General features: G+C 42.9%; 1 protein-coding gene across 2 annotated transcripts in view; it reads right to left on the reverse strand.

Moving 5' to 3' along the window:
- The window catches only part of ZFAT (zinc finger and AT-hook domain containing), a 221,879-nt gene that overhangs the window by 157,560 nt on the left and 37,097 nt on the right, over positions 1–27,222 (reverse strand). For both annotated transcript variants that reach the window (XM_056522803.1, XM_056522801.1), the window contains exons 2-3: positions 24,783–24,890; positions 22,443–22,604 (exon numbers count right to left, since the gene is read on the reverse strand). In XM_056522803.1, the coding sequence (XP_056378778.1) occupies positions 22,443–22,604; positions 24,783–24,834 (214 nt within the window). In that variant the 5' untranslated portion in view covers positions 24,835–24,890. The remainder of the gene's footprint in view (positions 1–22,442; positions 22,605–24,782; positions 24,891–27,222) is intronic.

A 27,222-nucleotide genomic window follows, 5' to 3' on the forward strand; every position in this document is an offset into this window, starting at 1 on the left:
AATATGACGGGGAGGGGGGGAGAATGTGACGGGGGGGGGGGGAGAATGTGACGGGGGGGGGGAGAATGTGACGGGGAGGGTAGAATGTGACGGGGAGGGTAGAATGTGACGGGGAGGGGAGAATGTGACGGGGAGGGGAGAATGTGACGGGGAGGGGAGAATGTGACGGGGAGGGGAGAATGTGACGGGGGAGAGAATGTGACGGGAGAGAGAATGTGACGGGAGAGAGAATGTGACGGGAGAGAGAATGTGACGGGGAGGGGGGGGGAGAATGTGACGGGGAGGGGGGGAGAATATGACGGGGAGGGGGGAGAATATGACGGGGAGGGGGGAGAATATGACGGGGAGGGGGGGGGAGAATGTGACGGGGGGGGGGGAGAATGTGACGGGGGGGGGGGGAGAATGTGACGGGGAGGGGGGGGAGAATGTGACGGGGGGGGGGGGAGAATGTGACGGGGAGGGGGGGAGAATGTGACGGGGAGGGGGGGGGGAGAATGTGACGGGGAGGGGAGAATGTGACGGGGGGAGGATGTGGCAGGGGGGGAATGTGACGGGGGAGGGAGAAATTAAATTGGGGAGATGTGAAATGGGTGGTGGGCATAAAATGAGTGGATAGTTATAAAATGGAGGAGATTGGACATGAAATGACGGGATTTCACCATTTATTTATTATATCGCATCGCATATCGAAATCGCAATGTTTAGACTATATTCGCAATCGGAGCGGATTTGTGGATCGACTCAGGAGGAACAGAGCTGTACATCCCGGCTGCTGCAGAACACACAGACATATATCTTTCCCTGCCTTCTAGATTCTACAACAACAAATGGCAATGCACTTTATAATACCTTACCTGCTGTAAAACCTCTTTAGAAAGCTTGGAGCCTCAGTGATAAAGAGGTTCTGCATCAGCTGAGGTGTGTATTATGAGGTTCTGCAGCAGCTAGGTTGTGTACTATGAGATTCTCCAGCAGCTGGGGCATGTACTATAAGGTTCTGCAGCAGCTGAGGTATGTATTTTGATGGTCTGCAGCAGCTGAAGCATGTATAATAGGATGTGGCAGTAGCTGAGGAGTGTATAATAGGGTTCTGCAGCAGCCACAGTGTGTATATAAATGTTCTGCAGCAGCCACAGTGTGTATGTAAATGTTCTGCAGAAGCTTAAAGGGGTACTCCACTGGTCAGCGTTTGGAACAAACTGTTCTGAGCTTGTGATGTCATAGCCTCGCCCCTCATGATGTCACGCCCCCTCAATGCAAGTCTATGGGAGGGGGCGTGACGGATGTCACGCCCCCTCCCATAGACTTGCATTGGGGGGGTGGGGCTATGACGTCACGAGCTCCCGACACCGGCTCCAGCGTTTGGAACAGTTTGTTCCAAACGCTGAGCAGCGGAGTACCCCTTTAAGCTTCTGCACACCTTGAGTGTCCAATGCGACGTCCTGCAGCAGCTGAGGTATGTATTATAAAGTTGTGTAGTAGCTGTGGCGTGTTATTGTAAACTGCAGCAGCTGAGGTATGTATTATAAAGTTGTGTAGTAGCTGTGGCGTGTGTTATTGTAAACTGCAGCAGCTGAGGTATGTATTATAAAGTTGTGTAGTAGCTGTGGCGTGTGTTATTGTAAACTGCAGCAGCTGAGGTATGTATTATAAAGTTGTGTAGTAGCTGTGGCGTGTGTTATTGTAAACTGCAGCAGCTGAGGTATGTATTATAAAGTTGTGTAGTAGCTGTGGCGTGTGTTATTGTAAACTGCAGCAGCTGAGGTATGTATTATAAAGTTGTGTAGTAGCTGTGGCGTGTGTTATTGTAAACTGCAGCAGCTGAGGTATGTATTATAAAGTTGTGTAGTAGCTGTGGCGTGTGTTATTGTAAACTGCAGCAGCTGAGGTATGTATTATAAAGTTGTGTAGTAGCTGTGGCGTGTGTTATTGTAAACTGCAGCAGCTGAGGTATGTATTATAAAGTTGTGTAGTAGCTGTGGCGTGTGTTATTGTAAACTGCAGCAGTTGAGGTTTATATTGCGACATTCTGTAGAGGTTGAGCAGTCGATTATATTTTATAATCACCATAACTATCCTCTGCTGAAATAAAGATTCCACTGAAGGAAAGGGGCCGAAGTTAAGCATTGGAGAAGAATGTAGTAGAGAGAGGACAGGGTTAAAAGGGGTACTCCACCGGCCAGCGTTCGGAACTAAATGTTCTGAACACTGTTTCTTTTGCGCTGCGAGGGTTGGCCACGCCCCCTTAATGCAAGTCTATGGGAGGGGTGTGACGCTAGTCACGCCCCCTCCCATAGGCTTGCATTGAGAGGGCATGGGCATGATGGCACAAGGGGCGTGGCCGACCCCAGCAGCGCAAAAACAGTGTTCAGAACATTTAGTTCCAAGCGCTGCCTGGTGGAGTACCCCTTTAAGCATGGGATGAGAATAAAGTGGGGAGGGGGCAGAGGTTAAGTATGGGAGAAGGATGTAGTCCAGAGACCATTATAATAAATATGTATATAGATAGGGAGGAGCCCCTGGGAATAAAAGGTTTTGGGCCCCTAAAAACCACTGGAGACAATATAAGGTAAACCTGAGTGATCATGAAGATTATGATACATCATACACCTATAACGGGCCCAATCCCCCAAGTTGTCTCCCCTTTGCCATGTCTTCTCCTCCCTTTGAAGAGTTGTGGCAAAAAGTTATTTTTTTTTTGTTTGTTTGTTTAATTTATTTTTGTTTTATTTTAATTTTAATTTTTTTATTTCTTTATTTTTTATTTTATTTACTGACCAAGAGAGTCTGTGGGTCTCCAGTAGCTTTGGGCACTGCACTACTGATCAGTCCACCCCCATCCTATAGCTATATACATGACATACAGCATTATATTTTGTCCTTCCACTTCTCACTACCATCATCTATACTAGTGTTTTCCAACCAGTGTGCCTCCAGCTGTTGCAAAACTACAGGGTGGGCCATTTATATGGTTACACCTTAATAAAATGGGAATGGTTGGTGATATTAACTTCCTGTTTGTGGCACATTAGTATATGTGAGGGGGGAAACTTTCCAAGATGGGTGGTGACCATGGTGGCCATTTTGAAGTCGGACATTTTGAATCCAACTTTGTTTTTTCAATAGGAAGAGGGTCATGTGACACATCAAACTTATTGGGAATTTCACAAGAAAAACAATGATGTGTTTGGTTTTAACGTAACTTTATTCTTTCATGAGTTATTTACAAGTTTCTGTGTTCAATGTGCTGCCCATTGTGTTGGATTGTCAATGCAACCCTCTTCTCTATATACTGCTATATACTACTATATACACCGCAGGAGAAATGCTAGCACAGGCTTCCAGTATCCGTATACACTGCTATATACACTACTATATACACCGCAGGAGAAATGCTAGCACAGGCTTCCAGTATCCGTATACACCGCTATATACTACTATATACACCGCAGGAGAAATGCTAGCGCAGGCTTCCAGTATCCGTATACACTGCTATATACTACTATATACACCGCAGGAGAAATGCTAGCACAGGCTTCCAGTATCCGTATACACTGCTCTATACTACTATATACACCACAGGAGAAATGCTAGCACAGGCTTCCAGTATCCGTATACACTGCTATATACTACTATATACACCGCAGGAGAAATGCTAGCACAGGCTTCCAGTATCCGTATACACTGCTATATACTACTATATACACCGCAGGAGAAATGCTAGCACAGGCTTCCAGTATCCGTATACACTGCTATATACTACTATATACACCGCAGGAGAAATGCTAGCACAGGCTTCTAGTATCCGTATACACTGCTATATACTACTATATACACCGCAGGAGAAATGCTAGCACAGGCTTCCAGTATCCATATACACTGCTATATACTACTATATACACCGCAGGAGAAATGCTAGCACAGGCTTCCAGTATCCGTATACACTGCTATATACTACTATATACACCGAAGGAGAAATGCTAGCACAGGCTTCCAGTATCCGTATACACTGCTATATACTACTATATACACCGCAGGAGAAATGCTAGCACAGGCTTCCAGTATCCATATACACTGCTATATACTACTATATACACCACAGGAGAAATGCTAGCACAGGCTTCCAGTATCCGTATACACTGCTATATACTACTATATACACCGCAGGAGAAATGCTAGCACAGGCTTCCAGTATCCATATACACTGCTATATACTACTATATACACCACAGGAGAAATGCTAGCACAGGCTTCCAGTATCCGTATACACTGCTATATACTACTATATACACCGAAGGAGAAATGCTAGCACAGGCTTCCATTATCCGTATACACTGCTATATACACTGCAGGAGAAATGCTAGCACAGGCTTCCAGTATCCGTATACACTGCTATATACTACTATATACACCGCAGGAGAAATGCTAGCACAGGCTTCCAGTATCCATATACACTGCTATATACTACTATATACACTGCAGGAGAAATGCTAGCACAGGCTTCCAGTATCCATATACACTGCTATATACTACTATATACACCGCAGGAGAAATGCTAGCACAGGCTTCCAGTATCCATATACACTGCTATATACACTACTATATACACCGCAGGAGAAATGCTAGCACAGGCTTCCAGTATCTGTATACACTGCTATATACTACTATATACACCGCAGGAGAAATGCTAGCACAGGCTTCCAGTATCCGTATACACTGCTATATACTACTATATACACTGCAGGAGAAATGCTAGCACAGGCTTCCAGTATCCGTATACACTTCTATATACTACTTTATAGACCGCAGGAGAAATGCTAGCACAGGCTCCCAGTATCCGCAGTTTCAGGTGCTGCACATCTTGTATCTTCACAGCATAGACAATTGCCTTCAGATGACCCCAAAGATAAAAGTCTAAGGGGGTCAGATCAGGAGACCTTGGGGGCCATTCAACTGGCCCAGGACGACCAATCCACTTTCCAGGAAACTGTTCATCTAGGAATGCTCGGACCTGACACCCATAATGTGGTGGTCACCATCTTGCTGGAAAAACTCCGGGAACGTGCAGCTTCAGTGCATAAAGAGGGAAACACATCATCATGTAGGCTACTGGATATGCGAAATTGCTACATGATGATGTGTTTCCCTCTTTATGCACTGAAGCTGCACGTTCCCTGAGTTTTTCCAGCAAGATGGTGACCACCACATTATGGGTGTCAGGTCCGAGCATTCCTAGATGAACAGTTTCCTGGAAAGTGGATTGGTCGTCGTGGACCAGTTGAATGGCCCCCAAAAACAAAAGTTGGATTCAAAATGGCCGACTTCAAAATGGCCGCCATGGTCACCACCCATCTTGAAAAGTTTCCCCCCTCACATTTACTAATGTGCCACAAACAGGAAGTTAATATCACCAACCATTCCCATTTTATTAAGGTGTATCCATAGAAATGGCCCACCCTGTACAACTCCCAGCATGCCCGGACAGCCTTTGGCTGTCCGGGCATGCTGGGAGTTGTAGCTTTGCAACAGCTGGAGGCACCGCGGTTGGGAAACAGCGATTTCTACCATTACCCGGCAGCAAGATCTATTATGAAATAAATAAATAAAATAAATAAATCACAGTCATTGTACCGTGCCAGAGATCAACGCTTTACAATCATCACCATGATCAGCTGACCCTCCTCTTTTCACCTCTGACCTCAATCTGGGATTAAGTATTTGTCGTCTGTAACATTCACCTGTGCCCAGAGATAATGGTGTTCCCTGCCCGGCACAGTGTACATCATTTGTTACTGTCTGCAGTCCTGCGGGATATATCAGAATATAAAGGATTCAGTGTGTGGAAAATCCCAATATTCCTAGACTGTGACATTTTTGCTTCCAATCCCATTTACACAGCAATGCAATCCTGCCAAAAATATTCAGCAAAAAATTCCAGTAAACAGGAGAAAAATATCAACGCAACCTGGTGATTTCATTGGGAACGGAACGGCCCACCATCTCACAGGTGTATGAGCGTGCTAGGACTCCCTCCAATGGAAAATTACACTGGGAAAAGAGATCGGGAATGCTAGAAGTCAATTTGTCTGATCCTTTATTCCTATAGGTGTTAAAGGGGTACTCCGCCTCTAGACATCTTATCCCCTATCCAAAAGGGGATAAGATGTCTGATCGTGGGGGCCGTGACGCTAGGGACCCCCCTGATATCCCTGCTGCACCCGAGCTCACAACTCATTCATTTCCAGCGCGACGGCTCGCAGGAGGAAAAGGAGATCGGCGGCTGCGGGTAACAGGATTAGTCCCCCGATGTGGGGACAGTGCTGCGGCTGATGGTTCAGTCATTCGGTGGGGGTGGGGGTCAGGGGATGGAGAAAAAGCAGGACAGCGCCCTCGGGTCATATGATTAGTTCCCCAGCGCACTGCAGCTGATAATTCATTCATTCGAGGGGGGAGGGGCCCGGCCGGTATTGTGGTATAGGGAAAAGCACCGTACAGAAAAAACACACCGGTATTCGGTATGAAACGGTATATCGCCCAGCACTAATAGGGGATAAGATGTATGGTCTCGCTGCTGGGGACCCCCTGCGATCTCGGTGCAGCCCCCAGCATTCTGTGATGGGTGATGGCTGAAAGACGGGGGTGTGGCCATGAAGTCACATTCCCGTCTCTGAGGCAGCGCCTGGCAAAGAATGCCGGGGGGCTGGACAGAGATCGCGGGGGTCCCCAGCGGCGGGTGTGCCAGTAGCTGCCTCCAAGAGGTGACCTCACAGCCATGCCTCCTCGTGATGTCACACCCCGCCCCCTCCATCTCGCCGTCACGCCCCCTCCCATAGACATGAATGGAGGGGCATGGCGTGACCGTGATGTCCCGTCCCGGAGTTAGCGCCCGGCAGAGAATGCAGGGGGCTGCACCAAGATCGCGGGTGTCCCTGCGATCATACATCTTATCTCATATACTTTGGATAGGGGGATGAGATGAATAAAGCTGGAATACCCCTTTAACTCAGATTTTTGTTCTTGTTGCTAGTCTATGCTTTTTAGTTTTCTCCTCAGCCTAGCCTTTGTCTATGGGTCCTAGAGACTGATTATTTTTTTCACAATAAAATTTGCAAGCACAGTGAGGCTTAGTGGTGTCGGCTGATAGGTTGGAGTTCAGGGAAAGTTGTAGGGGAAGATTAGGGGCAGTTTGTTAGGGCTAGCCTTCATTTATATTTGTCCATCATTCATTAATTTCTTTATTCCAGTCTGCCATTGTTATTATCCATTTAATAAACACCCTTTTTGGTTGTCTAATGGCAGATTGTTATTCTTGTTTTACTAGTATTGATATGTGCTTACAGGTTTTTTTTTTTTTTTATTACAAATGCTTTTTGGTCATACTATACTATGAGCACTGGGAGCCAGTTAGAGTTATCCAGCCAAAAGTGTTATAAAAAAAAAACTTAAACAAAAGTTATTTTTATTAGCTCATCATGACTCCACAAGGCACCCCAGCTTAGTCGTTTCAAAATCAGACCCCCATAGTAGCCCTCCTGAAAATCCTGTGGAGTCAGCAAAAAACTTGGCACACTGGGCTTGTTTCCTGTGTGAGCTCCTGTGAGAATGAGCAATGAGGGGGGGGGGGGGGGGGGGTTCCCTCCAGCCAATCAGGGACACTCAAACATGGCACACTAAAGCTGTCAGTTTTCTAATCTGGGGAGAATGGAGTGTGACGTGTCTTCTATGGTAGACGCTAGTCAATGTGATAAGATCTCCTGGACTTCCTGTCTGGAGAGAAACAGGGTATGTACTCAGCAAAGATTACACTTCACATTGGAAAGCTATATAACTTTATCATGTGCAGCTACATTGTATGAAGGTTTATTTGGCTAGAGTTCTTCTTTAAGACCCATGAAAGTCAACGCTCTAAGTTACATCCAGTTTTGCCATCTTGTGTCCAGGCAGCATTGTTACAAAAGCATATATAGGAAAAACTTCTGGTGTGTATAGAAGGAGTTATCCTGCTATATCATCTTCTTTTGTTCCAAACATGGACACAGTTGCTAGGCATCACTCTTCATTTTGATATCCGAGTAGTGGATCTGGTGTTTTGATTGTTCAGGTCTGATGTCTACGTGGAGTTCCTTTTCAGCCTTTCGTGATCAGCAATCAGTGAGGACTGCATAGCCCTTTGCATAGGTCTGCCCCAGAATGCCTCCTGTCTTTAGTTTCTTCATTACTCTTCATTGTATTCGGATTTTGGAACCCGGAAGTCATAAAGCCTTGTATAAGAGAGTTTGTTTGGCAATTTTCTTTGTTTGTTTCATTTTTTTTTTTTTTTATGGATCCTCGTGCCCTCTCCTTGATTTCTTTATGTTTGTTTTATCCTTGTTGTATTGTTTTTAATGTTTTGTTCCATCCCCGGCTATGGTTTTTTATTTATTTGAATCATCCTGCAAACCACAATCTTCCATTCTAGTCATCTAATGGCGAGCTGGTATTCTGTACCTATTGTTTCAAGTACTAAAAGAGAATTGAATGATTTGTCCTTTGGACTGCTGGCTAGCCATCTTAAAGGGGTACTCCGGCCCTGAGACATCTTATCCCCTATCCAAAGGATAGGGAATAAGATGTCTCACCGAGGGGGTCCCGCCACTGGGGACCCCCACAATCTTGTATTTGCCACCCACCTGTTTGAGCTGCACGCCACGGTGCCAGCTCACAAACAGCCAGGTGGCGACCACGGGGCCGGAGTATCGTGACGGCACGACTCCACCCCGTGTGACGTCACCACCCCCCATCCCCCGCTATGCAAGTCTATGGGAGGGGGCGTGACGGCCTTTGGATAGGGGATAAGATGTCTCAAGGCCGGAGTACCCCTTTAATCTGCATTACTATAAGTCCTGGGAGTATCAGAGTTCCAAGAGCCCTTGTTAGGACCCAAGGGAAGGGGACTGCATTAGGTGAAATCTAGTTCTGCTTTCACGTGGACGCGCCAGCACTATTATAACTTTTAGGGTTCAGGCCTAATAACGTTACCCAGCCACTATAGCCGTTCACAGAGCACAGTATATTATCTTCTATTGTCTCTTCTTCATTGGGACGTAGAAGACGAAGCAGAATTTAGAAAACATGATTGAATATGAGCAGTAAAGCTGTGGGGGGTGGGGAAGAATACAGTGATTCCTCAACTTACAATGGCCTCAACATACAATAGTTTCAACATACAATGGTCTTTTCTGGACCATTGTAACTTGAAACCAGACTCAACATACAATGCTATGGAATCTGTGAAACGTGTCAATGGCTGGAAGAACCGACCAATTAGAATGGACAATTCATTGGTAAAACCCCTGTATTCCTAAAGTGCATGCACTGACTGGTGTCTGGCAGCGCCCCCTACAGTACAGGGAGGTATTACATGTTCTGTACTCTTTACCTGTATTACTGAAGTGTATGCACTGACTGATGTCTGGTAGCGCCCCCTACAGTACAGGGAGGTATTACATGTTCTGTACTCTTTACCTGTATTACTGAAGTGTATGCACTGACTGATGTCTGGTATCGCCCCCTACAGTACAGGGAGGTATTACATGTTCTGTACTCTTTACCTGTACCAGGGTTATCTGCTTCTTTGGACACCAGGTGAGGGCGGCTCCATGTTACTTTTTTTTTTTTTTTAGGACACTGTGTACTGTACAGGACCCTGAAGAAGCTCCTGTCCTCTACATAGACCAGTGTTTCCCAAAGAGGGTGCCTCCAGCTGTTTCAAAACTACAACTCCCAGCATGCCCGGACAGCCTTCGGCTGTCTGGGCATGCTGGGAGTTGTAGTTTTGCAACAGCTGGAGGCACCCTGCTTGAGAAACACTGAAATAGACAGTGATTTACAGCTCCCAGCAGATCTTTCTTACTTTTATATGTAAGGATTTGCTTTATCTATATTAGTTATCTACTTAGTTTTCTTTAATCCTCACTTTTTTCCTATTTTTGAATGACATTTTGGGGGTTTCAGAACCAATTAGAAGGTTTCCATAGAGTTAAGGTCTCAACATACAACGGTTTCAACATACAATGGTCGTCCTGGAACCAGTTAATATTGTAACTTAAATAAATATATATATATATATATATATATATTTATGTATTTATTTATTTATTTTTTTTTCCTTTTTCCGTGGCACTAGAATAAGGATTGTGTGGAAGGGGTGGGTGGGTGGGGTATGAAGTGGGTATGTACATAGGTAACTATAAGACAGGTATCCTTGGGGTTCTATGCTGTTAATAAATAATACAGAGAGATATAGGATAATAAATAGAACCCTGTATTTTATATTTCTGTCTTGTTTTGTATAACTGTATGGTTTGTAATTTTGTCTGTTCTGTTTTGTGATGTATAATAAAAAAAAAAAAAAAAAAAAGATAAAAAAAAAAAATAAAATATTGTAACTTGAGGGACCACCGTACATGTAAACAATACCATGGTTCCTGGTGTTTGATGAACAAGAGAAGGAGATAGAGTGTCGCTTGCGGTCGGCTTGTTAGAGGAAACTTGTTATAGAGAGGGATGTGCGGCGGTCTATAAGCCGCAGGCCTAGCGGAGAGACGATGATTGACAGCCCGGTTATCTGCTGTGGGTATTCGCCGGCCCCAGGTTCATTGTGAAGTTCTCGGCCCCTGAAGCTCCCTGTTAGGACATTAGCTGTGATCTCTACTCATCCGTCAATGATAAAGCCCAGCACAGCGTTCAGTAGGAATCATCTCATCTCTTACTATGAGCGTGCAGAATATTAACACGAGAGCCGCGTACAATCCAGGAATGGTGCTAAGGGATACGCACTGACCGCACTTTCTATTAACCCCTTTGTCTTTTTTGATCCACTGACACAGAGCTATATGGGGCTTGTGTTTATATTTAAAAAACATTTTTTTATGAATTCCAAAACCAAAATAAAAATATATGTGCAGTAAAATGGAAAAAACAAAAAAATAAAATAAAAGCTATTTATGAATTTTAAGCGTTTGGAACAAACTGTTCCGAACGCTGGAGCTGGGAGCTTGTGACGTCATAGCCCCGCCCCCTCATGACGTCACACCCCACCCCCTCAATGCAAGTCTATGGGATGCGGTGTGACAGCGAGATCACCAAGATCGTGGGTGTCCCTGCGATCATACATCTTATCCCCTATAATTTGGATAGGGGATGAGATGAATAAAGCTGGAATACCCCTTTAACTCTTAATTTTTTTTCTTGTTGCTAGTCTATGCTTTTTAGTTCTCTCCTCAGCCTAGCCTTTGTCTATGGGTCCTAGAGACTGCTTATTTTTGTCACAATAAAATTTGTAAGCATACTGAGGCTTAGTGGTGTCGGCTGATAGGTTGGAGTTCAGGGAAAGTTGTAGGTGAAGATTAGGGGCAGTTTGTTAGGGCTAGCCTTCATTTATATTTGTCCATCATTCATTCATTACTTTATTCCAATCTGCCAATGTTATTATCCATTTAATAAACACCCTTTTTGGTTGTCTAATGGCAGATTGTTATTCTTGTTTTGCTAGTATTGATATGTGCTTACAGTTTGTTTTTTCTTACAAATGCTTTTTGGTCATACTATTACTATGAGCACTGGGAACCACAGTTACAGATATCCAGCCAAAAGTGTTAAAAAAAAAAAAAAAAAAAAAAAAAAAATTAAATAAAAGTTATTTATATTAGCTCATCATGACTCCACAAGGCATCCCAGCTTAGTCGTTTCAAAATCAGACCCCCATAGTAGCCCTCCTGAAAATCCTGTTGAGTCAGCAAAAAACCTTGACACACTGGGCTTGTTTCCTGTGTGAGCTCCTGTGAGAATGAGCAATGAGGGGGGGGGGACCTTCTGTTTAAAGCCCCAAAGCTCTCCTTCACAGCGTCACGTCACGACCCCCATTCCCTCCAAATAGCTCTATGGGAGAGCCGTTCCGCAATCTTCGGCTCTCCCATAGAACTATAAAGAGGGAGCGTGGCGGCCCCCGTTTTGGGCGGGGGTCATGACGCATCACTGTGAAGAAGAGCCGAGGCTCCAAACAGGAGATCACAGCACTCGGACCTCCCGCAATCTAAAACTTATCCCCTATTCTTCGGAAAGGGGATACGCTTTTTTTTTTTTTTTTTTTTTTTTCATGATACCTTCCCTTTAAAATTTATTTGCATTGCCCTTTTTGGGACCCGTACAAATCAATACAGTAATGCCAATAATTATGGCATTCAGTATGTTTCTTCTCCTTTATGGAATTCAAAGCGCAAAAAAAAAAAATAAAAAAAATAAAATAAAATAAATAAATAAGACAATTTTTGGTAACTTTTTTTTACTTAAAAATTTTTGGTGGCCTTTAAAATAAATAAATAAATAGAGTGTTTTGGTATAGGCCTATTGGGTGTTTTATCCTCTGTTCTTCTCATTACATGTCTTGTGATTCTGTCATCATGTGACTCAAGCATTTCTATTGAAGAATTGGGGTAAATAAATACATGCATACAAAATAAAAAACAAAACATACCAACTTATATGCACACATACTTTTTTCTGTCATATGTGCCATACCAGAGCATGTACCATTTTTAAAAATGGTCCCTATTGACTCCCAGCTAACATTTGTCCTTTTTTTGTCAGCTGGCACAAAGACATATATGAAATATGAAATGCTATATTGCTATAGTGAAAAATTGAGGAACTTGGCTTACCATTTGGCCAAATAACAGCGCACACCTGTATGCCGGGTCCATGCAGTAATTGTGTATCAGTATGTGCTGCCAACTTATACTTTTTTTGTACTGTATATATGGGGGGAGTGGCTACCTCCATGTTGGCTGTCCCAGACCTTACAAGCCTGGTAACTGACTGCACAGAGGCACATTCATAGTGTAGGGTCCGCCCCAATGAGGTCACCTTAACGTGGTGGGATGGTTCACACTATTTGGCCAAATGTTAAGCCAAGTACCCCCATTATTTACTATAGCAATATAGCATTTCATATTTATCTTTGTGCTAGCAGTGTGCTGCTGTATTCTCCTGCTTGTGTATATTTAGCCTCAGTTGCGTGCACCTGTATGTCGGGTCCATGCAATAGTTGTGTATCAGGATGTGCTGACCAACTTATCCTTTTTTACACACACACACACACACACACACACACACACACACACACACACACACATATATATATATATATATATATATACATACATACACACACTAAATAAGACAGCTCGACTGATGAATAAGGTTCATGCAAAGTTTACTGCAAGTTCATCCAATCTTTTCTATTTTATTCTATCAGAAATTCATAGGGCTCATTCACACTACATATTTTCCATGCAAAATACCGCTATGGTACGCTACAGTGCAGCAGCCTCCCATCCGGGTGTTGTAGTTTTGCAACATCTGGGAGGTCCACAGTTTAGAGACCACTGATCTATAGGGTATTGAGGTCTCCTGACTGCAGATGTTGTGGAAAAAGGAAGGGGTGGGCATTATGGATTTCAACATGTCTGGTCCTTCATTCTCAAGGGAGATAACCCACCGCCAAAGAAGTGACAGCAGCTTATTCCTTTCTATCTTGACAGCGCATACATGCTTATTCGAGATGAGCGTGCATGCTAATGGGGAGCACATGAGCTGTCGGTCAAATAGTATGGCCACTTTTATCCTCCGAACTTAAAAGGGGTACTCCACTGCTCAGCGTTTGGAACAAACTGTTCTGAATGCTGGAAGCGGGAGCTAGTGATATCATAGCCCCACCCCCTCATGACATCACGCCCGCCCCCTCATTGCAAGTCTATGGGAGGGGGGGGGGGGTCACGCCCCGTCCATAGACTTGCATTGAGGGGGCGGACAGGATGTTATGAGGGGGCAGGGCTATGACATCACGAGCTCCAGTCGCTGGCTCCAGTGTTCGGAACAGTTTGTTCCAAACGCTGAGCAGCGAAGTACCCCTTTAAGTAAAGTTAGAGAAGATAAGCTGAAGTTAGAATATAGAGAAGCTGCTTTCTATATGTTATTGCTCATGTTACAGTCCACGATAGTCTGACCCCCATTATCTCCCTGTCACATACAGAAGGACAGCGCAGGAGATAAGAGATGAGAGTCATTACTGGACACCAGGGATATCATGACCCCTAGAATACCAGGGAGATTCACAGAAACAGCCTTAACCCAAGCAAGACCATCAGAACTATTCATTTTCCACCCATATCCATGAAAATAGGAAATCTATATGCAGCAGATCAGTTGTCAAAATTTCCACTGCAGAATCAACACTATTCAGATACATCAAAAATTCTGCAACAAATCTGCTCAGTGTAAATCCCCCCCTAAACCATCAGGTATATAAACCGCAATGTATAAGAAAACGAAACGTCCTACCTAGGGATCATACAAACTTCCTGAAGCCCAGACTTTTAATTTTATTATTTTGCCCATCCCTGTGAGCCATAAACCACTTAAAGGTGTACTCTGCCAAAGGATAGGGGATAACATGTCTGATAACAGGGGGGTCCAGCCGCTAGAACCCCCTCACAATCTCCCGGCACAGCGCAGTGGTGTTCATGAACACAGAAGCCTGGGGCGTGATCGTGACTTCATGCCAAGCCCCTTACATTCATGTCTATGGGAAGGGGCGTGACGGCTGTGAACTAGAGGCTGGCCCTGGGATAGCGGGGTGGGTTCCAGCGGCCGGAACCCCCGCGTTCAGATATGTCTAAGGGTGGAATACCCCTTTAAGAACCAGGGCAATTTCCTGTTGCAGAAGCAAATAGTGTTGCTTACCTTTCTGACGCAGTTCTGAAACCGTAAGGAAAACATTTGGGAAGCTTTTGATCACTAATTTTTTTCTTTTAATTTTAATAATTTTTTTTAAATAATTTTTTTAATATTTTCAATATTTGTAATACATATTTAAGGTATATATTTTATATGTACATTTATGTTCTTCAGTTATACATTCTGTCTCAGAGTTATATTTTGTTGATATTTTTTTTAAATACCAATTTTCATTTATATGGATTCTTTTCATTTCTATAATTTATTTTTACTTAATTTAAATTTTCATTCTTATTTTTATCTTTATTATCATTATTATTAATGTGGTTCTATATATTTTTACATCATTCACCTTATAGATATGGCTTTGTCAAATGTTATCAGTAGTATACCTTATATTCCAATTTTCGAGTTGGTTTAGTGCATGTTACTGCATAACACTTATTCCATTCCAGGTTTTTATTTACCCCCCATTCCATGTGTGTTCCATTCCATTTATTTTCTGTGCCATTGTGCTCCAGGTGGAAACCCTAATGATTTCAGTCTCCAGGTATAAATAGAACCCCATGGAATGTATCAGGCTATACTGCTTGCCGATTTTACTGAGTAAGGTCCCAAAGGAGGGACCGAAACGCGTCTAAGTATCAGCATACCTAGATTATGCTATATACCATTTAAATCCCTTGTCCTGTCCTTCTCTGTCATGAGGACAAAAATTATTATTTTTTTTTTCACTGCTACCACAAACCAGCGTGATCTCCAACGACGTAACTGGATCTCCATTATCACTAAGTTACCGAAGTGATCCACTAATTCCCTATATTTCCCCCCTCATAGGACAGGTTTTTTAATATACAGTGTAGACTCCTCCATTAACCGTGTGTACACTGCAGGTACACACAGGTAGATAATAGGTGATGCCTGGCTGGCACAGATAACTAATAATACAGGAGGAGAGATACACTGCAAATTTTAACTCCTTTTTTGTTGGTGTTTTGAAATTAATAAAGATTATACCTTTCAACAAATATATGGGAAATATAGGGAATTAGTGGATCACTTCGGTGATCTTTTGGTGAATTGGTTTAAATAACCCTCCATATATTGGTCCGCAGTTGGACCATTATCACTAAGGGCATCTCTGCATAGATTCAGGTCTGCACACTGCAAGTGAGTGCAAAAACCAGGAGGTGCGCACGATCACAGGAGAGGAGCGACACTGCCAGCATATTATCATCATTATCGCTCTGTGCGCAGCCCCACGCTCTTGACACTAGGTCTGCACCGGTGACTGTAACATCGCTTGTTCGGCTGCAAGAACCAGGAGATCCACGCTGAAACAACTAGGTCTGCACCGATAATCTGTACATTGCATACCCGGCTGCAAGAACCAGGAGAACGACAATTGGGTGAGCGGTACGTTGCACCACCTACGTTCTTCATAGACTTATTATACAGACTTGCTATTGTTATACTACTACCTCAATCAGGGAACGTTGCAGGCAATATTGGGATGGACATTTACAGTCATGGCCGTAAATGTTGGCACCCCTGAAATTTTTCAGGAAAATGCAGTATTTTTCACAGAAAAGGATTGCAGTAACACATGTTTTGCTATACACATGTTTATTCCCTTTGTGTGTATTGGAACTAAACCAAAAAAGGGAAGAAAAAAAAGCAAATTGGACATAATGTCACCAAACTCCAAAAATGGGCTGGACAAAATTATTGGCACCCTTTCAAAATTGTGGAAAAATAAGATTGTTTCAAGCATGTGATGCTCCTTTAAACTCACCTGGGGTAAGTAACAGGTGTAAGTAATATAAAAAAATCACACCTGATTGCAGATAAAAAGGAGAGAAGTTCACTTAGTCTTTGCATTGTGTGCCACACTAAGCATGGACAACAAAGAGGAGAAGAGAACTGTCTGAGGACTTGAGAACCAAAATTGTGGAAAAATATCAACAATCTCAAGGTTACAAGTCCATCTCCAGAGATCTAGATTTGCCTTTGTCCACAGTGCGCAACATTATCAAGAAGTTTGCAACCCATGGCACTGTAGCTAATCTCCCTGGGTGTGGGCGGAAGAGAAAAATTCATGAAAGGCATCAACGCAGGATAGTCCAGATGGTGGATAAGCAGCCCCAAACAAGTTCCAAAAGATATTCAAGCTGTCCTGCAGGCTCAGGGAGCATCAGTGTCAGCGTGAACTATCCATCGACATTTAAATGAAATGCTATGGAGGAGACCCAGGAGGACCCCACTATGGAGGAGACCCAGGAGGACCCCACTATGGAGGAGACCCAGGAGGACCCCACTATGGAGGAGACCCAGGAGGACCCCACTATGGAGGAGACCCAGGAGGACCCCACTGCTGACACAGACATAAAAAAGCAAGACTACATTTTGCCAAAATGAACTTGAGTAACCAAAATCCTTCTGGGAAAATGTCTTGTGGACAGATGAGACCAAGATAGAGCTTTTTGGTAAAGCACCTCATTCTATTGTTTACCGAAAACGGAATGAGGCCTACAAAGAAAAGAACACAGTACCTCCAGGGAAATATGGTGGAGGTCAATGATGTTTTGGGGTTGTTTTGCTGCCTCTGGCACTGGGGGCCTTGAATGTGTACAAGACATCATGAAATCTGAGGATTACCAATGGATTTTGGGTCACACTGTACAGCCCAGTGTCAGAAAGCTGGGTTTGTGTCCGAGATCTTGGGTCTTCCTGCGGAACAATAACCCCAAACATACGTCAAAAAGCCCCTACAAATGGATGACAACAAAGCGCTGGAGAGTTCTGAAGTGGCAGCAATGAGTCCAGATCTAAATCCCATTAGACACCTGTGGAGACATCTTAAAATTGCTGTTGGGAAAAGGCGCCTTCCAATAAGAGACCTGGAGCAGTTTGTAAAGGAAGAGTGGTCCAACATTCCGGCTGAGAGGTGTAAGAAGCTTATTGATGCTTATAGGAAGAGACTGATTTCAGTTATTTTTTCCAAAGGGTGTGCAACCAAATATTAAGTTAAGGGGGCCAATAATTTTGTCCAGACCATTTTTGGAGTTTGGTGACATTATGTCCAATTTGCTTTTTTTCCTCCCTTTTTTGGTTTAGTTCCAATACATACAAAAGGAATAAACATGTGTATAGCAAAACATGTGTTACTGCAATCCTTTTCTGTGAGAAATACTTCATTTTCTAGAAAAATGTCAGGGGTGCAAACATTTTCCGCCATGACTGTAAACCGTAAATTTTTATTATTCAGCATTTTATACCTATCTTATCTGTTTGTATATATTGATTGCCTCCTACCAGCAAGAGCCCTGATAGGGGAAGCATTGTGTAATGTTGACAAATATATCCTTTTAATTATCTTAATAAAATATTTGCCATGTATTCAGGTCTTGAGCACTAGTTACATTTGTTATTCCTAGTTCTGAAACGGACAGAAATCCATTTGTCTTGTGTGTCTGTTCGTTTCTTCCTATGTATAATCCCTTGTACTTCCTGGTTGAGCAGTTGTTCAGTAGTACAATTCCCAGAATGCATCACTCTTCATCATAGAGCTCCCACAGCACTAATTCCAGTTCCCCGCTCAGAGCTGCTGCAGAACATTGCTCTACACAGTAGACTCTCTGCTGTATTCATTACTCATCTGGTCCTCTGCCTGTGTCTGCATAGCACAAGGCAGCATGCTATAAAAAGACTCCATTCTTCCCTAAATGTCCCTGTAAAAGTTATATATAAATATCTAAATGTATATATGACAGGGAGATGGGGATACATTACAATACAGAGCGGGGAGAAGAGGGAGAGGCGGAGGGAGGAATATTGATGAGCTGGCCGGTGCTGCGGACGAGCGGTGATGACAGATTGCCAGTTAAGCCGCCTGTGCCAATTAGCACCTAATTAGCATATACAGAAAATTGAAGATTTCGGCCTACCGGCGGGGCAGATCCGAGCACGGTAGGCATCAAACTGATCAGCCAGTACCGCTGGTTAGTGTGGGGGGAGCAAGCTGACAGTTTTCATTTAAGATTTTTTAATAGAAGTCATTTAAAAATCTGTTTAACTTTCTGGCACCAGATGATATATATATTTTAATAATAATAATAATAATAATAATAATAATAATAATAATAATAAATGTTATCCACTGGAGTACCCCTGTCAGCTTTCTACTATGCTCAGAGCTCAAGTGTCAAGGAGGTGATGCCAATTCCCAGCATGCACCCCTCATTAGCAAGGAGCTGTAGATCAAGATGGGGAGGGAGGAGGCATACAAGATGTGACTCACCCCCGCTTCCTTGACACTTGAGCGCTAAACATGATCTAGAGATGATAGACTCCCTATATAATGTATAGCTATAGATCTATAGCATAGATAATACTATGTTATACAGGTCACGCCATGTCAACTCCTGCAGTGGCTAATAGGGGGTCGGATGCAAATTTTCTGGACAAGCCGGAGTCACACTATTTGGAAAACACTGGGTTAAACAAACTCTTACAAAAATACGGATAACACTTTCCCACCTTGTTATTAACACTTGCAAATATATGCGCATACCTGACGGCAGCGATGCCTCTGTTGGGCAAATTATCATGGTAAATGGAATAATTTCTAGCTTTCAAATTGCAATAATTTTAACAATATCTTCCCCAGATGCAGGGATATGGCAGGATTATTAAATGGCGCAGGCCTCGGAATCTACATATTATTTCCATAATGTCACATCTTATATAAGCTAACGCCTGTCTCATTAAAGAGGTATTCTTCTCTTCTGGGATATTCTTGGCATATCCACAGGATACAGCACGAATGTCTGATAGGTTAGGGTCCCAGAGGTTAAACCAGCACCTATATTGAGATGTGGGGCCCTCTGGTCTGCTTGGGGCTGCCAGTGGTGGCCTGGAAGCCAAAAACAGCTGAACAGACTGAGTAATTCCCATAGAGGTTAATGGGCCCAGTCAGATTTTAAAAAAATGATATGTTATTTCACAAAAGAGGAATGGAAGATGGCACTCACTCCTTCAGTTCTCAGCGTACAAATGGTTTATTTAAACAGTCAGAAAACCAATACAGAGATGGCCAACGGGCCATTTCACGCTACCCTTACGGCTTCCTCATGAGCTCTCGTTGATCTCGGATGGACTGTGATTTTATAGGTTGTGCATTTTCGCATAACATTAAAGGGGTTATCCAGGAAAAAACTTTTTTTATATATCAACTGGCTCCAGAAAGTTAAACAGATTTGTAAATTACTTCTATAAAAAAAAATCTTAATCCTTCCAGTACTTATGAGCTGCTGAAGTTGAGTTGTTCTTTTCTGTCTAAGTGCTCTCTGATGACACGTGTCTCGGGAACCGTCCAGAGTAGAAGCAAATCCCCATAGCAAACCTCTTCTACTCTGTGCAGTTCCCGAGACAAGCAGAGATGTGAGCAGAGAGCACTGTGGCCAGACAGAAAAGAACAACTCAACTTCAGCAGCTGAGAATTATTGAAAGGATTAAGATTTTTTAATAGAAGTAATTTACAAATCTTACAATGAAAGAGAGTAGTGTGCACTCACCGCGGGTAAACAGCTGCAGGCCCGAGGTCCGGGATCACCGCGGCATAGACGGAGACGGTAAGGGGCGCTCAGAGGCTACATCGGCTGTTTCGGACGTAGGAACGTCCTTCTTCGGTCTTGGAGGCCGGAAGAAGGACGTTCCTACGTCCGAAATAGCCGGCGTAGCCTCTGAGCGCCCCTTACCGTCTCCGTCTATGCCGCGGTGATCCCGGACCTCGGACCTGCAGCTGTTTACCCGCGGTGAGTGCACGCTACTCTCTTTCATTGTATTGTTTGATACTTTATCTAGTGTGTGCACCCCGCAGGTGCTGCGCTGTTACTTATCGGGTCCGGAGGCTGCCTGTGTATCCCAGTGGTATCGTATATCTGCATGTTTAAAGCTGTACGGTGTGCTCTCTCCCTCTCTAGTGGCTTAATTTACAAATCTGTTTAACTTTCTGGATCCAGTTGATATCTTAAAAAAAAATAAAGGTTTTTTTCTGGAATACCCCTTTAACCTAATATACTTAATAAAAAATGTTATCTCCTTTTTATATAAATTATGGCTTATAACAAAAAGGAAAAAAAACGAAACAAAACAAAAAAAAAAAAAACACACCACACACACTCCATAGCATCCAGAACATAATCCTGTCTGGCAGCAGAATCTTCTTAGTCCAAGCTGAAGCACAGGCTTGGACAAAGTCCTGGAAGTGAGGGCGGTACTAGCACTCCTCTGTGTTCACTGCTGTCCCATCAAACTGCAGCAGAGGAGGAGGAGGAGGAGGAGGAGGAGGAGGGGGGGGGGGGGGGTTACAAAGCAGCCGGCAATGATTGGATGAAGACACTCAGCGAGATAGCAGAGCCATGCAGAGTGAGGACATGCTCCCCTCCAAAGTACAAAATGACAAACCAAGTGAGCAACAAATAGAAGGTATTTGTAAGAGAAATAGCGGTGCTAGACACATAAAAATTATATGTGCACATTTTATTTTTATTTTTTATTTTTTGGGGGGGGGGGGGGTGTATGCTTTAAGTAAAGTGCTATGCTGCACTTCCATCAACCTCTTTGGGAGTTACATGGACTCTGGAATTTTATAATTAAAGACAAAAAAAAAACAAAAAAAAAACTTTTAAAAATTAAATAAATATATGGCAAGAGGAGAGGAAAACCACACAGAAAGGAGTGGGGGATGGGCACTACACCTAAATGTGTATACCAGAGTTCTTAGCAAGCACTCAAAAATCTCATCCCGGTGAAATGAAAAATATGGGGAGTCTATGAATAAATTCACCCGGGGTGCAGGGAGGGAGAGCGGCTACCAGCCGGAGCGTATCAGCAGAACGAATGCGCGATTTCGCGTCAGAGACGCATCATCCGGGGTGCAAGGAGGGAGAGCGGCTACCAGCCAGCAGCCAGAGCGTTTCAGCAGAACGAACGCGCGGTTTCGCGTCAGAGACGCATCATCCGGTTCCTCCGGAACCGGATGATGCGTCCCTGACGCGAAACCGCGCGTTCGTTCTGCAGATACGCTCCGGCTGCCGGCTGGTAGCCGCTCTCCCTCCCTGCACCCCGGGTGAATTTATTCATCGACTCTGTTCGTATTTATGCTGCTACAATAAAAGCATGAACTGTCTTTGAACATCATGGTGAGTGCAGACATATTTCTTTGGTATATTTGGTATGCCACGACTAAGGACCAAGTGTAGGTCCGAAACGCGTCGGCTATGTTGTCTTGTCGGAGTTGACCCAATAAAGAAGAAGCTGTTTTTAGCTGCAAACCAGTGCTGGACCGTTTTTTTTCTTCGTGCACACACACGGTCAGGGACGCTGCTGACCAGGCCCGTGCACAGGTGCAGAGAGGAGGAGGAGAGCTGTCGTTCTGATTCAGACATATTTCTTTCTCTCTATGCCATTTTTTATTGCGAAATGGCAAATGGAGCTGAAAGCTGTTCATAGAGCAGAGCCCAGCTGGGCTGTTCACACTGTACTGCTGGACACATAAGGGACCAGAAGACTCTTATGCTGTACTTCTTTTCACGAAGCTTTAGGCGCAATAATTATAATGGAGGGATCGGTCGAAAGCCACAAAAAACAAACCTGAGTCTCACCTTCTGCGCTCCTGCTAGATGGTGCCAGGGGTCTCAGGGGGATGATGATGTGGTCGGGGCTCAGACCTTCTTTGGTGTGATTTTCGGTAACATGTAACAGCAGCTCCGAGTGACTGGGAGAGAAGAGGTTGCACAGCTTACACATGTAGATGGAGCTGGATCCTAAGAATAAATAAATGAATAAGAAACAGCGACTTCAGGTACACAACAACATCCGTATTCTATGTAAGGGCCTATGTTACCTGAGTACTCGTAAAGGAACAAAGGCCAACAGTTATGAGAGAACGGACGCACATGTGGTCGCTGGATCGTTCGCGCAACTGTTCCCTTATTTGTGACGCATCTTTTTACATATTTCGCTGTTATTCATGTAATATTCTTACTTACAGCAAAGACTGAAAAAGCTCGGCAAAAATGCAATGTGTTAACACAGCCTCAGGAGAAATGTATAACTACTATTTATTCTGATCCCATAGGGACAGTAGCAGCAGTATACAGATGGAGCTGGAGGGGAGTTGTATAACTTCTATATATCCTGATGCCATAGAGAGAGCAGAAGTGGTATACACAGATAGAGCTGTGAGAGGAGGTGAATAACTACTATATATCCTGATCCTATAGAGATAGTAGCAGCAGTATACAGATAGAGCTGTGAGAGGAGGTGAATAACTACTATATATCCTGATCCTATAGAGATGATAGCAGCAGTATACAGATAGAGCTGTGAGAGGAGGTGAATAACTACTATATATCCTGATCCTATAGAGATAGTAGCAGCAGTATACAGATAGAGCTGTGAGAGGAGGTGAATAACTACTATATATCCTGATCCTATAGAGATGGCAGCAGCAGTATACAGACAGAACTGTGAGGTGTTTAACTACTATATATCCTGAATTCTGATCCCATAGAGATAGTAGCAACAGTATAAAGATGGCAATGGGAGGGGAGGTCTATAACTACTTTATATCCTGAGCCCATAGAGATAGCAGCCGCAGTATACAGATAGAGCAGGGAGGACAGGTGTATAATTATTATTTATCCCAATCCCATAGAGATAGCAGCAGTATACAGATAGAGCTATAAGGGAGGTGTATAACTACTATATATATCCTGATCCCATAGAGACTGCAACAGCGCAGTATACAGATTTGGGGAGGGGGAGGCTTGGAGCTGATAGGAGGGCTCTGTTAGGTGAGGAGATGATGCTATAGTTCACAGGAAGTCAGCTGAACCAGGACTGACCACTTCCTCTGATACATTAAACACTGTGATTCTCTGTGGGTCAGACAAGTGATCACAAGACTCAGATACTGTAATGAAACACATGGACGATGTTGGAGCAATACAAATGGTGCTGTAGGACTAGTGATGGTGGGTGTGCATGTTATGGGGGGAAAAAAGGGGGGGGGGGGGGTAAAAGGGGTATTTTACAATTAATTTTTTTTTATTTTATTTTTTTCTATATATCAACTTACGCCAGAAAGTTACAGATTTGTAAATTAATTCTATCATATTAACAAAATCTTAATTCTTCCAATAATTATCAGCTGCTGAAGTTGAGTTGTTTTTTTCTGTCTGGCAACAGTGCTCTCTGCTGACATCTCTGCCTGTCTCGGGAACTGCACAGAGTAGAAGAGGTTTGCTATGGGGATTTGCTTCTACTCTGGACAGTTCCCGAGACACGTGTCCTCAGAGAGCACTTAGACAGAAAAGAACAACTCAACTTCAGCAGCTCATAAGTACTGTAAGGATTAAGATTTTTTTTTTAATAGAAGTAATTTACATATCTGTCTAACTTTCTGGAGCCAGTTGATCTATAAAAAAAATAAAAAAATAAAAATAACCCCTTTAAGGTGAACTAGGTAGTATTCCAGTACCTTGTATCTCTAGCACTTTATTTATATTTATTTATTTATTATTTTTTTATTTTTAAAAGGCTAAATAACCCATTAAAAATTCCCATGGCCGGTGACAAATATTCACGTCACAGCAAGCCAAGGGTTTACCGTAGACCCATTTTATGTGCCCCAGCTCCTACTGTTTATAGGAATATGAAACATGATGCCTACAACGTCTCTGTACACACTAGCGTCATGGCTTCGTTTATAATAGCCGCCATGACGGATCACATTGAGTTATCCCGGGTCCGTCGGGGGACTTTGTAATTTTCATGTCAAGACCAGAGCCGCATGCTGAACTATTCTTGCTGTCAAAAAGCGACACCGCGCCCCCCCCCCCAGGAGGAAACCACGCGCGCAGAGCCGTATGCTTCTCATTCTAGTCATTACAGCCACAGCTAATATCTCTCGTTTCCCTCCACTCCTCTAGGCGACGTACCTTCACTCAACCTGGAGACGTCATGGTTGCAGTTGTTCTCTACAGAATGCATTTGGCCGGCGGCTGAACCTCTCCATAGACGGCAGCGGGTCTGTTAACACTTGCAGCCTGGAAAATAAAAAGGAGGAGATCAGATTTTACAAAAATGATGATAATTTAGCCTCAGTGCCAGGTTTCCCAACCAGTGTGCCTCCAGCTGTTGCAAAACTACTACTCCCAGCATGCCCGGACAGCCTTTGGCTGTCCGGGCATGCTGGGAGTTGTAGTTTTGCAACAGCTGGAGGCACACTGCTTGGAAAACACTGCCTTAGCGTATCACACAGATGGCCGCACTGCTGACCTATAGACGTTCTATGAGGCATGTGTATTGGAGGTGAATCCGTCATTGGGATTGGAATGTATCATTTATAGATCTTACTTAAAAGGGGTTCTCCGGTGGAATATTTTTTTTTTTTTTTTTTTTTTTTTTTTTTTTAAACTGGTGCCAGAAAGTTAAACAGATTTGTAAATTACTTCTATTAAAAAAAATAAAAAAAATAAAAAAAAAACATCTTTACCCTTCCAGTACTATTTAGCAGCTGTATGCTACAGAGGAAATTATTTTCTTTTTTAATTTCTTTTTTTTTTTTTCTCTTGTCCACAGTGCTCTCTTGCTGACACCTCTGTCCATGTCAGGAACAGCAGCATAGGTTTGCAATGGGGGATTTTCTCCTGCTCTGGACAGTTCCTGATACGAGCATCAGGTGTCAGCAGAGAGCACTGTGGACAAGACAAAAAAGAAATTCAAAAAGAAAAAGAATTTCCTTTGTAGCGTACAGCTGCTAAAAAGTACTGGAAGGGTAAAGATTTTTTAATAGAAGTAATTTACAAATCTGTTTAACTTTCTGGAGCCAGTTGATTTAATTTTTTTTATTTTTTATTAATAATAATAAAAAAAATTATATTATATATATATATATATATATATATATATATATATATTATATACACACACACACACACACACACACTTTCCACTGTAGTACCCCTTTAACAAAAAAAAAAACTAAAAAAAAAAAAAATCATATACAAATAAATATTCATTTTTCCTCTTGTCTGTTTAGAATTTCTGATTTTTATTATATTTTCTGTACATTATTATGGGGACGGTTGTCTTCTCCGAGATGTTTTCCCCATGAACGATTCCTATCCACAGAAGCTGTAACCTGGCCATCTTGATCATGCTCCTTCCCATAGCCAGACTCCGGGTAGCAGTAAGTGGCTCTATTGGAGCTCATTTATTACTATCATCCTATCATGGCCTGATATTTATGTTTATCTTTATTATTTGTGACATATCTAAGTTGGTTTAGTTTTTTTTTTATTCCAGTTATAGTCCCCTGATGAACCCTGCACCATCAGGGGGAAACCTGTTGGGACAAAAGCATTGTACTTGTTTCATATTATCCTGAAGCTTATACACAGGAGCCCTGAAACTCTGGGTTGCTTAGATTATTATTGCGATATTTGTATTTACCCATTGGTCCTCTCTCATTTTGGAGCCTCTGTTGCATTTGGTGTTTTTTTTTTTTTTGTTTTTTTGTTTCTGATCCAATTGGACATTGTTGTCCAATTTTGAACTAGGTAGCAGAATCCCGTTGAAATCAATGGGAGTCTGCTGCAGGCGGAATTTATGCAGAATTTCTATGAGCAAATTTCGTAGTCTGAATAAGCCCTTATGGTCTCCATTGACTTGTGGTCTCTATTGTCATTTAGGGTGTATTCACACACACACAGAATCCGCTGCGGAATTGAAGTAGTAAAATCTGCAGTTGCGGATTCTACAATGCAATTCTTATGTACTTTTGACTGCTTTGTAAAATCGGCAAAATGCTGATTTTACAACTTCGGATCTGCAATTGCAAATACACAACTGCGGATCCGGGGTGTGTGAATACACTCTTTAAAGGGGTACTACCATGGGAAACTTTTTTTTTTTTTTTTAAATCAACTGGTGCCAGAAAGTTAAACAGATTTGTAAATTACTTCTATTAACATTTTTTTAATCCTTCCAATACTTTTAAGGGGCTGTATACTACAGAGGAAATGTTTATATTTTTGGATTTCTCTGATATCATGACCACAGTGCTCTCTGCTGACCTCTGCTGTTCATTTTAGGAACTGTCCAGAGCAGGAGAAAATCCCCATAGCAAACATAATGCTGCTCTGGACAGTTCCTAAACTGGACAGCAGAGGTCAGCAGAGAGCACTGTGATCGTGACATAAGAGAAATCCAAAAAGATAAAACATTTCTTCTGTAGTATACGGCTGCTAAAAAGTACTGGAAGGAAGGATTAAGATTTTTTAATAGAAGTCATTTACAAATCTATTTTAACTTTATAGCACCAGTTGATTTAAAAAAATAAAAAATAAAAAAAAATAAAAAATTTCCACGGTAGTA

This window comes from Hyla sarda, chromosome 5 (assembly GCF_029499605.1).
Source record: "Hyla sarda isolate aHylSar1 chromosome 5, aHylSar1.hap1, whole genome shotgun sequence".
Lineage (NCBI taxonomy): Eukaryota > Metazoa > Chordata > Amphibia > Anura > Hylidae > Hyla > Hyla sarda.